This window comes from Frankliniella occidentalis, unplaced genomic scaffold, assembly GCF_000697945.3.
Source record: "Frankliniella occidentalis isolate FOCC.00 unplaced genomic scaffold, Focc_3.1 Scaffold297, whole genome shotgun sequence".
Lineage (NCBI taxonomy): Eukaryota > Metazoa > Arthropoda > Insecta > Thysanoptera > Thripidae > Frankliniella > Frankliniella occidentalis.
Genome location: NW_026267423.1, coordinates 283493 through 294739, shown reverse-complemented (window position 1 = coordinate 294739; position 11247 = coordinate 283493). Strand labels below are relative to the sequence as shown.

Below are 11247 nucleotides of genomic sequence, written 5' to 3'. Positions count from 1 at the left end.
GGCGATGTTAAACTCCAACTCGGCCACACTTGTGTTGAGCCCGCCAAAGTTGCGCCAGCGTCACTTTGCAATATCTTCAGTCATCCTCTTTTTTTCTTCAGAGAGCGCCCTCCCTTTTGGGTACCTAAACTCTACGAGATTCCCCCCACCTCTCCCCACTACCTCTGCTGGCCGAGTCCGAGTGAAACGTCTAGCCATAACGAGTCATTGTACGTCTGAGTAATAGTACGGCTCTATAGGACGTTTATGCATGTCCGCTAATGTACGCGCGAAAAACGTTCCATTCCGTCATTTTGGTCATGCAAAACTGTTTGTTCAACAGGCTCCTTGAATTGCATGCACTTTTAAAACCGTGCACAATATAAACATTCCTACTTCTATCAGTGCAAATCAGTGCCGTTGTCCATCGTCAATGACCCCCGCCTTTATGGTGCCCCAACAGGACAAAAGTATCCCGAGGATGTCGGGCGCTCCGGGCGGGCCGCCGTCTGCACACGGCTGCTCGGCGGGCCGGCCTACTCTGAGGGGTCCCCCACCCGAGCCTCTTGAGTCTCCCAGCGCTGCTCCCCGCGCCCCGCGCCCCAACCCCTGCCCTCTTAGAGCTCAACCCGCACCGGGCGCCACTTCCTGACAAGTGATCCCCAGTCTCGAATTTCAAATTTGAACCACACAGCGCTCTAAAATATGAAATGTGCTTGTTTTCGCGCACGCAGAAATTACGAATTCAGCGAAATTTGAATGGTGATTCTAGCATAACTTGCTGATTTTCGTTGTTTATGATTTTAACCACAGCTTTCTGAAACATGAAAAAGCGCTCCTAAGGGTGGGTAACGTGAAAGCATCTCGTTTTGATAAAGGTTGCCGTTGCCGATATTGCCGGTTAACGTTCCAGTTTTAATGAGCAGATTTTCAGTCCTATTTTGATGCCTTATTGAATTTCAAGATATTATGAATTTGCTTTTGGAGCTGGACTGTCTCGTTACCGACCGGCAGGCCATTTTTTTGTAAGGGGGGGGGGGGAATCCAGTTACAAAATAAAAGGGAATTCCCCCCATTTCCTGGGGAGTTTTCCTCAAAGTGCGAGGAGTTTTCCTCAAACTAAGGAAGTCCGTCAAACTTTTCCATAAAAATCAAACGTTGTTTTTCTCGTTCGTGGTACGGCCTATCGGGCTGGGCCATGCTGGTGCCGGTGAGGACCGGCTGGTGGCCGCTCTTGTGATGCCTGCACCTCGCGCCCGCGTCCTAACGAGCGCGGGGGGCGAGCGCGAGGCGGTACAGTACAGAGTTATGGACCCTCAGAGTCACAACTCCGCCACATCCGAACAACAACAATTTGTGCAAACGTGTCGGTTAGATGAACTCTCCCCCTCCCCCTCGAACATTCGCGCCGCTACAGTTTTCGTAGCAAATTGAAAAGAATCTGGGATACGATTTTGCGCTCGGCGCTGGGATCGCCGAGAAAGTACGTACGTTTTGCTCAAATAACGGGAGCTCGGCGCCTGCGAGACTCGGGGTATGAAACCCCGCTGAACATGCGTGCCCTGCAGGCAAGATGTTGCCCACCTACCGGGCGTTTTGAGAGCTTGCAGACGCTGAACTTAAAATATTCATAACGGCGAATGAGGGGCGTACTTTCTGGGCGATCCCACGCCCCTGGTCCAAGGGGCTGTCAAAATAGAATACGGTTTGACCGGCCGACCGACCGACCGACCGACCGACCGACCGACCGACCGACCGACCGACTCAATTTTCGTGATAGGGGGATTTTCTGGCACGCTGAGTCCGAAGTGCCGAGGTCGTCCGGGCCGCTGGGGACGTCATCGGGGACCTTCCGAGCACGCCGATGCCAACCCAATAAGAACTCCATTCAGCTCAAAGTCGGAATGCGAGGGTTATCAGACACGCCGAGTCCAAATCTGGTAGAGCCGAGCCGAGGTCTTCCGGGCTCCCGGGGACGTCATCGGGGACCTCTCGAGCACGCCGATGACACCCCCACGATTCGGCTCCAAACGTGTACCCGGGCTATGGTGCACATTTCTTAAACTTCTCCCCCTGGCCTTGGTAAGGTAGAGGACTCTAAATCAAAGCATCAACCATAACACCATCCAATCGCCCCTTTATCAATTAACACCCCACCTCTCACTCGTCAAAAATAATTAAATACTGTAAGGCCTACGGGCAACAGCACACCAACCCATGTAAATCCAAATGTAACAATTTGACGTCAATAAAACCATTTTAAAAACTGAAAAAAAAAAAAAAAAAATCATTCCTGACGTTTCCTATAGAGCTGCGACCACATGTCGAAGGTGGCATGTGACTCGGCTCTGGGCCGGGGTTCGACTCACGGCGAAAGCGGGCGTGGGAGTTCCCTGGTCTCTGGCACCTTGCTGTGGTGGCGGGTGCACTAATAAGACCTATAATCTGGCTGTAAAGGAGTTCCATGGCCTGTGGCGGGTCAGTACAGTTTTACCAACGTACGCGTCACCCGTCTAACAAACCCCGGGAGTATGTTCTGACCAAAAAATTAGAAAACTAGAAAATTAGAAAACAGATCTACTGTTAATTTTTTTATCATCTGCTTTCAAGATTGATTTTTGATTTTTATTTTTGAAGCCTGTTCCTCTTTGAAGAACATTCTTCCTAAATTTCAGCATATCGACGAGATCGGAGATGAGGAAAGTACTCCCCCATTTCTTAAAAACTTTTGCCCGGGTGGGGGGGGGGGGAGGGCGTGAGCATTTACGAGGCCAAGCGGACTTATTTCTACAGTCGGTTTTAATAAAGCTGCCAGTGGCCGTGTCGGTTGTAGCTACAAAGAGGTACGTGCGCCCCGAACCGTTCGCACTGCGTGGGGCACGCCGGGGCAAGTTGTAGGTGAGGGCACCTGGGAGGTAGGCCAGCCCGCCGGGCCCCGTAGGCCCCCGACGCGATGTCAGGGATTATGTGCAGAGCAGGTCCTTGCCTTCTGCTTACACCCTGACGGCTTCGGGTTTCATATCACCAGAAAAAAAAATGTTCTATAGTAGGGTCGGATTAAGCTGACTCTGGCCGCCGGCATTGTGGCCACAACAGATGGTTCCGGCAGTGCCCGTTTAAAGAAGAATTAAGGAAATCACCGGAAACAGTTTTAAAGTTGAGACTAAAATCAGTGAAAACTGAAATTGACAGTTACTAGGGGTTTACTCGAGGTCATTCACGTCGAACTGCACTGTCGAATGACATAATTCAGCGAACATTACGTACTGGTTCCGGTTCCTAGCATCGTTGTGTAGCATATTTTAGACAAGTTGTCAGTATTAGCAAGGTGAATATTCAGTTATTTTTTTTTTTACAATTACAATTACGAACAGATGAGGCGAGTCTTTAAAGTGTCAGTTGGGACGGACAGCAAAGTCTGATCCGTGTAGCAAGTGATGAAGTGGCGTGAGGTTAGTGTGGGGGTTATGCACCCCATGGGATAGTCTGGTCTGTGAGCAACAGGTGCTGTTTGCATGATGATCGTGAATTTTAAAGCCGATATCCTGAAAATCGACGCGCCGACAGTCACACCGAAGCCCCTGTAGTGACCTTGCCCTGCAGGCGCACTGAACGTCGTGTTGTCTTTGGTGTGTCCCAGGATGAGCCAGAGGAGTCTTCATACCATGGGCCGCAGAAGGGGGAGAGGAGGGCGCGCGAGAGGGCGCCGGCATTTCCATTCCGATCCCGATTTCTATCTCGATGATGATTATCATCATCATCCCTTAATATTAACGAGGTGAGTCCTTGTTTACTAACACTTTGGCAGCCTCAACCCACTTTCCCCAGCTCTCCTTCACTTTACCATACTGCGGCAGGGGGTCGTTCGACAGCAGGTGGTATCAGCCTGAGTCTGAGTGCCCAGTGCCCACCCCGCCTCCCCGGACCTTCACGGAGCGCGTTATCGAAGTCACCATTGTGATGATCGCTGCAATTTATTTTTTACGTGGCAATTGAAGATTTTGCTCATGGTCACTCAAGCGTTTTTTTTTTTTTAAATTCCTAATAAATGTTGTACTTCACAGACGAATGTTGCTTTATCAATCGCTAACTTTCATACACATACTCCTGAAAGGGTCTTTTACTAACATGGAAAAATGACAAAGATGGAGGAAATTTTATTTTATGCCAGCTTATTGAAGGAGGAAGACACATTGATTGTTGTCACATGATCATTACCAAAGTCAACATCACAGAATACATAGGTTCTTTGTCTATAAATAAATATGTAAACGAATGAAATTTACAAAAACATTTTTATTAAAAGCTTTGACCAAAAATAAATAAATTGGAGTTTGAATTTCACAAGCATAGAGACAAAAAACAACTTCTCTCGGTTAATACTATAAATATAGAAGAGGCAGTGAACACATTACTGATAAAAAAAACTTCATGCACAATATATAATGCAGAGCGGGACCAACAGAAACATACATTGAATTAAAAGTTAATGTCGAAAGAATGGTTAATGCTTAAAATAATTTAGTGAAAATGATAAAATGTTAATTTCTCCGACCAATAGTAATATCGTGTAAAAATATACTTCACTTAAAAAATAACATAGGCAGAAAAAGTCCTTACACGACGGCATGCATAGTTTACTTTCCAAAAATCTTAAGAGTTCCGCCAGTCTCAGATTTCTTCTGGACAATCATTTCCTCTACTTGTAAAATGGCAATGGTAAATTATAAATAATCTCTTAATGTTGTTTCTGTCAAGATAATTTGAGATGGAAGTTCATTACAATTATGAATATATTTCACAATTATCAAGGCATCTTTGAGATCAAGTTTAAAGCGTATTCAAATTGTATTCACCAGCTAGTGGTCCAACATTGCCTCTAAGTAGAACAATCCTCAGAAGTATGTTGATCAAACTTATCACAGACATCACAGAAAAGACCCAGCACAACCAACTCTGATTTGATGCTGTATATGTGGGAGACCAAATAATTACATCGTTAAAACAGGAAACTGATTTTTAACTGGTTTACAACTAAACTGAATTAAAAAGCTTTATACTTACAGATCATGATCATTTACATCTAGTCTCTAGAAGTTCGACATGAGCTTTCAATAAATCATTCTTGTGCTGCATTTCTACAATGATAGAATTGAGTAAGTCAACCTGTCTTTGAGAACCGTCTCTCATTTCCATTTCATCAATCTTGCACTGCATGCCTTCAATAATGGATTTAAGATCATCAACCTGCTTGTGTAAGTGATCCCTCTCTTCAACAAGTCTCTGATAAGCGGGCCCTGAAATATTTTTCATTCACTGTCAAATGTTTTACTAGTGCAGCAATAGACATTCAAAACACAGGTAGAACCAAACCTCTTCACCTAAATCATCATTGTTATTATTAGCTTCAACCTGCAAAACTGATTGCTTCATTGATGTCAATTTTTTCTCCAACAGTTCTTTTTCCTTGCTGGTTGTTAGCAGCAAGGATAGTGACTAGAGAAGCACAAAAGGAGTTCACAATAAGAAGTACATAATAAGAAGAATTTAAAGTAAGAGTGATTAGAGCGACAAACAATGTAACTGCATATACAAACAAAAATACCTCTTCTTTAGCATTTTGTAGCTCTTCTTCTAGGTGTTTTAATTGAGTCTTGAGTCTAAGGCAAAGCAAAGACAGAATTGTCAAATTAGAAACCTACTAAACTCATTTTTGAAGTGTTATTTAATTTAAAAATACTATTACAGAGAAATTGTGTGTCCATTCACCTGTGCTGAGACTCATCCTTTGCGTCATTCATTAAAAGCGGAAGGTGCAAAACAATTATTGAAAAAGAGGAAGAAACAAAAACACTGAGAAGCAGAACACTGACATAGATAATGCATGATGCAATGGGTAGCTTTATCATAAACGAATCAGACATGATGATAGTGAGTGGGAGGCGTATGACCGTACCAAGCAAGGCAAGAACACGGGTGAAATATAAGGCTAGTGCAAGGGTTCCACAATTCGCAATACCACTGTCACCGCGATGGGCAGCAGTTAGTTCCGGTTGTCCACCGTTTCTACCGTCTGCTCTTCGTGTAATAGAAGCTGGAAGGCCGACAGGCGCACGAACATTCTGATGTCTGTCGTCAACAACGTGCCGTGTGGCCGTAGCCGCAGCATCCTAGTAGGTATGCAACCCACCGAGCACCTCCCACCAGATTCAAACGTGTAGACTGAACCCGGGGCCCGGGTGTTTCCTATCGGACAAGCCACTTGAGCCCCCCCCCCCTTCCCCTCCAAGTCTGTCCGGACCTACTTAATTTGTACTAAACTTAATTCAACAAAATCAAAATAAAAGGTGCTGTTTGTTTGTTTTTGAAAAATAATTACTTTTTGCCCCCAAGGTTTTTAAGAGAGCCAAGTTGCTGTCAGAAAACACTGAGGAACATACCAGCAGCATCCTCTCATGCTCATAAAATTGGATTAAAAGGCGCTTCCTCCGCCTAAGCATACAAAGTAAAGAAACAAGAAACAAAATAAAAAGTAAGTCAATTTATTGAACAATTACATGACTTGCTATCACAGGATCATTACCAAGATACCAAGAGTTCATTGAAATTGCAAGTAATCAGTTATGAGTAGATCTACTATCATGTCAAAAAAGTGAGCTCAGAAATTAATGTCTCATAGTACTTTCCAAATTTTGTAAAACAAAAGAGTCTGTCTAGTCAGCTTCACAGATAATCAAATTTTATAAAAATACATATATCTGTTCATAACTGAGATTTATCAGACATTTCAGAATGCAAGTATTCATATAAATTGGTGTAATTAAAATTTTTCCTGTTAAAGACAGGTGTAGCTAAGGAATACACATAAAAGCTCAATCACAAATGCAAGTAATAGAAGCCTGTCCAAAACAATAAGCCACAAAGCCTTGCTCCTGCAAAATATTCACACAAAAGAGACTCCTTTCTCCTATTGATCAGATCAAGGATTAAGAAAATGCATCTGGGCCACACTGTAGTGTTACATGGTTTGTAACAAAATTGATTCTTTTAATCAATCGGACATATCATTGGACAACACAATTTAGAACATAGAGGCAAAGGTACTTAATTTAAAATTGAACTCACAGCACAAAGTGGTTTCTGTCCACCAAGACTGAACTCCTCAGTTCCTAGTCTGATAAGAAAATAACAAATTTAACATGGAAGATTAGACCAAGCGGCAATCACAGGGGACAATCCTTAAAATAATAGATCACAAGTAAGACATTGCCCGGGATTTCATCAACATAAACAAATTGTGGTCAATAATAATAATAACAGTGGCCGGCACTCAAAACGTTACTCAGGAATAAATACTGTACACATATATAACAAATGTTTCATACACAATATCCAAAACTCTAGAACAGTGGCAAGAGTAACAACATATATTTAACAGGACCTAACGTTCAGAGAAATGGTCTGGAAGGATCTGAACATATATTTGGAAGACTATGCATCCAAAAAGATGAAAAATATAGTAGATAGAAAATAGTTCCCATAAAATTTGTCACCTTCTTGCAGATACAAACAAAGAACATAAGAAATCTGACTTGCTGTTTGAAGTAGTCTAACATTCAAGGATATATCAAACAGATACCTAATTAAACAAAGTATCAGCCCGCTAAGAGGACCTTATAAATCACTAGAAAGTTTCGCCATCATCACATTCTTCTGTATCATGATCATCAAATACTGAAACGATAGAAATAAAGTGTAATACAACTTTGAATTTTACAATAGGTATTCAAGATAAGATAAGATGTGCATTACTCACATTCACAGTTGTCACAGTACTTCCGAACTTTAGCATTAGCTCCAGGAAGCTTGCGTGCACCAGCTGTTGGTGCAACATCATTGCACTGAGTAGGGCAATCCTCTGTGTCATGTAGATCAAACTCATCACAAATATCACAGAAGAGACGTGGAGCAACCATTCTTGGTTTGATGTTGTTTCTGTTGAAAGCAATGCAATTTCAATATAACTTCAAACTTGATGAGGTAACTGTTTTTGTAACAGAAATATACTTACAGCTCAAGCTCATCAACATCCGCCATTGAAATGCCAGTTTCTAAAAGCTCTACCCGAGCTTTTAATTCATCGTTCTTGCGCTGCATGTCTACAATAATAGAATTTAGGAAATCAACCTGTCCCTGTAGACCATCCTTTTCTTCCACAAGTCTTTGGTGAGCAGGATCTGCAATAATATTCGTGGATGCTTTAACATTTAAAGATACAAGAAGCACTCAAAAATACTAAAGAGAACTGCCTTTACCTGAATTGTTTGCATTGGTCTCAGACTGTAGAACTGATGTTTTCATTGAAGTTAACTTTTCTTCTAATATTTCTTTTTCCTTATTAATTGTCTGCAGCAAGGACTGTGACTGGAACAACACACAGAAATATACCATGAGAATATAAACTGAGAGTAGAATGTTGGCGAGATTTTATAAATTAAAATCTTGCCAACAGATTGAGAGTTAAAAATCAGAACAACTAAGCAAAAAGAAAACCTTTTCTTTAGTGCACTGTAGTTCTTGTTCACGTTGCTTTAGTTGAGTCTCCAGTCTGCAGGAAAGTAAGGACACAATTGCTAGATATAAAACGTAATACAAATTACTTAATAAAGTTTATTAATTGTGGTCAATTACCTTCTCTGAGCATCTTCCTTGGCATCATTTGCAGCTGCTAATAGGGTTAACAAATTTTCTGCTCGAGTCCGCTCACTGTCACTGAAATATGAAGAAGAAAATGTTCAGAATTTTTACTTCAGGTAATTGATAAGTCACTTTTCTTCCAAAACACTCACGCTTCAGACTGAGCATCTGTCAGCTGTTTTAGAGCACCACTCAGTTTTTGTGACGCGGCTTCCAAACTGAGCTGAACTTGCGTGTGAGTCGCCTCCAAATCTTTGTGTGTTTTCGTCAGTTGAACCAGCTCAGCTCCACCCACCTCCAGCTGCGAGGTGAGAGTCTGAATCTGTGTGTGCAGTTCAGTCACCTGCGTGCCCTGAGAGACCCTGCTCTCCTTGAGCTGTGCCTCGCTCTCCTGCAGCTGCAAGGTGAGACTTTGCACCTGCGAGGTCAGCGCCTCCACCTGTGACCCTTGACTGGCCTGGCTCTCCTTCAGCTTCGCCTCGCTCTGCTGCAGCTGCGCAGTGAGGGCCTGCACCTGTGAGCCGAGGTCCGACAGCTGCGCGTTGAGGGCTTGCACCTGAGCGTCGCCGCTCGCCTGGCTCTCCTTGAGCAGCGCCTCGCCCTGCTGCAGCTGCGAGGTGAGCGTCTGCACCTGCGCCCTCAGCTCGCCGGCCTGCACCTCCTGGGCAGCGAGGCTGTCCCGCAGCTCCGCGAGGGCGGCGTCGCGCTCGCCCAGGGCCGCCTCTGCCGCCGCGCCGTCCTTGCTCGCGGCCTCCGCGGCCTTGTCCAGGCGGGCTTGCACGTCCGCGACGTCCGCGAGTAACCTGCAGGCGGACAAAAGCGGGGGTGAAGCGAAGCGTCCGGCAGTGTGAGAATGCCACTTTGAGCATGACTTACCTCTGCTTCTCGTGCTCTGCAGTGGTTTGGGCCTCCTGCAGCTGGCGGCGGGTCTCGTCCACCTGGGCGGCCAGGGCAGCCACCTGCTCCTCGGCGCCACCCCTGGCGCTGCGCAGGTCCGCCTCCAGCTCCTCGACACGATGCTCTTGCACCTGCTTCTCAGCCTGCAGCTGCGCCACTTGTGTTTTCAGCTGCTGCTCGGTCGTCTCCGAGTTCTTTAGCTGTTGCACCTGCTGCTTCCCCACTTCTTCCAGCTTCTCCTTGGCTTGCAGGAGGTCAGCGTTGGTCTTTGTCAACTCTTCCACTCGCTGAAGCTGCAGCTCCCTGTCACCTTGCAGCTGGTCCTTCTCAGACTTCAGCTGTTGTTCCCCTTCCTCCAAATTGAGCTTGGCCTCGGTCAGCTGCTCCAAGAGTCGCTGCGTCTCCTCCTTGTCAGCTTGTAGCTGGTTATTCTTCACCTATAGGATTTAAAAATTATTGGTAAAATTACAAAACCTCTGCAGTTCATTAACTCTATTGTAAAGTGGGTACATCACCAGTAAATTATCAGTAGTAATCACAAGTTTTACCCATCCCTTTGACTTTAATTTATTTTTCGATAATTTTTACGATATAATTTACCGTAATCCTACAGGTGATACTGGTAATAAGCTCAGGCTATTCCACACGTCCAAAACTCTGGTTACCTGCAGTTCCTCCAAGCGGCGCATTTGCTGTTCTTGATCGCCCTGCAGTTGTTCTCGGTTTCCTCGCAGCTCCTGCACGGACAGCTCCAGCTCCTCCACGCGGCGCGCTTGCTGTTCCTTCTCGCCCTGCAGCTGATCCCTGGCGCCCTGCAGCTCCTGGACGGACAGCTCCAGATCCTGGACGCGCTTCACTTGCTGTTCCCTCTCACCCTGCAGCTGGTCCCTGGCGCCCTGAAGCTCCTGGACGGACAGCTCCAGCTCCTCCACGCGGCGCGCCTGCTGACCCCTCTCGCCCTCGACCCGCTCCACGTCGCCCTGCAGCTGCTGCCGCTCCGTCAGGAGCCGCTCCTCCGCGGCCTTCAGCTGCCGGTCCATGTCGAGCTGCAGCTGCTGCTGCTCCTCCTGCAGCTCTCGCACGCGGTCCCGCAGGGTGGCCTCCGCCACCTTGGCGTCCTTCTCGCTGCCCGACAGCCGCTCGTTGAGCGCCGCGATCTGCTCATGCAGCTTCGCGCCCTCCTGCTTGCCGTCCTGCAGCCGCTGCTGCAGCTGCTCCTGCAGCGCCGCCGCCTCCTGCAGCTTCACCTGCAGCTGCTCGTGCCGCGCGGCCGCCTCCCGCTCGGCGTCCTGCAGCCTCTGCTGCAGCTGCTCGCGGGCCTGCTCGGCCTCCCGCCGCTGCTTGTCGAGCTGCGCGACGTCCTCCAGGGCCTTGGCCTCCTTGGCCTGCGCCGCCTGGGCCGCGGCGCGCGCGTCCTCCCGCTCGTGCTCCAGCTCCTGCTCGCGCTGGCGCAGCGCCTCCTCGAGGCGTTCCGCGGCCTGGCGCGCGCCCAGCGCCTCCTTGTGCGCCTCCTGCAGCCGCGCCTCGGCCGCGCCGCGCTCCGCGTCCAGCTCGGCCTCCTTGGCGCGCAGGGCCTCCATCAGGCCGCTCAGCTGGCTGGACGAGTCGCTGGAACTGGCGACCAGGTCCTCCTCCTAGGGGCGGGAGAAACAATCAGTGTACACCCTCCAAAAA

General features: G+C 46.8%; 2 protein-coding genes and 1 long non-coding RNA gene across 6 annotated transcripts; 1 reads left to right on the top strand and 2 right to left on the bottom strand.

The window, feature by feature from the left end:
* Positions 1-3171: 3171 nt before the first annotated feature.
* On the top strand, positions 3172-4044 carry LOC113214334 (uncharacterized). Its single transcript, XR_003303811.2, has 3 exons — positions 3172-3307; positions 3620-3757; positions 3837-4044. It is a non-coding gene; the product is annotated as an uncharacterized LOC113214334 (long non-coding RNA).
* A 211-nt stretch (positions 4045-4255) lies between these two features.
* Positions 4256-6250, bottom strand: LOC113214302 (uncharacterized). Of its 4 annotated transcripts, XR_003303809.2 has the most exons (6): positions 5749-6243; positions 5585-5639; positions 5361-5475; positions 5044-5276; positions 4836-4946; positions 4256-4729 (listed from the first exon to the last, which is right to left on the bottom strand). XR_003303809.2 is itself a non-coding variant. In XM_026433619.2 (5 exons), exons 1-4 carry the CDS (start codon positions 5901-5903, stop codon positions 5053-5055), a joined length of 549 nt encoding a protein of 182 aa, XP_026289404.1. In that variant the 5' UTR covers positions 5904-6243; the 3' UTR covers positions 4256-4946; positions 5044-5052. The 4 variants fall into 4 exon arrangements, 2 of the variants coding, with proteins under 2 accessions (XP_026289404.1, XP_052129721.1); XR_008011916.1 differs by having other exon boundaries at positions 4256-4946; positions 5353-5475; positions 5749-6249; XM_026433619.2 differs by having other exon boundaries at positions 4256-4946.
* Positions 6251-6505: 255 nt separating this feature from the next.
* On the bottom strand, positions 6506-11202 carry LOC113214321 (restin homolog). The gene is made up of 9 exons (XM_052273749.1): positions 10239-11202; positions 9553-10010; positions 8829-9479; positions 8671-8751; positions 8533-8587; positions 8295-8403; positions 8051-8216; positions 7796-7974; positions 6506-7713 (listed from the first exon to the last, which is right to left on the bottom strand). The coding sequence occupies exons 1-9, from the start codon at positions 11151-11153 to the stop codon at positions 7664-7666; spliced, it is 2664 nt and encodes an 887-aa protein (XP_052129709.1). The 5' UTR covers positions 11154-11202; the 3' UTR covers positions 6506-7663.
* Positions 11203-11247: the final 45 nt, after the last annotated feature.

Coding starts and splice junctions, on each gene's coding strand:
- LOC113214321 (XM_052273749.1), bottom strand. CDS start 11,153: ATGGAGGCCCTGCGCGCCAAGGAGGCCGAGCTGGACGCGGAGCGCGGC. Junction 10,011..10,238: donor GCCGCTTGGAGGAACTGCAG/GTAACCAGAGTT, acceptor TAAATCCTATAG/GTGAAGAATAACCAGCTACA. Junction 8,404..8,532: donor TACAGTGCACTAAAGAAAAG/GTTTTCTTTTTG, acceptor GTGTTGTTCCAG/TCACAGTCCTTGCTGCAGAC.
- LOC113214302 (XM_026433619.2), bottom strand. CDS start 5,903: ATGTCTGATTCGTTTATGATAAAGCTACCCATTGCATCATGCATTATC. Junction 5,476..5,584: donor TACAAAATGCTAAAGAAGAG/GTATTTTTGTTT, acceptor GTGCTTCTCTAG/TCACTATCCTTGCTGCTAAC. Junction 5,277..5,360: donor TAATAACAATGATGATTTAG/GTGAAGAGGTTT, acceptor AAAATATTTCAG/GGCCCGCTTATCAGAGACTT.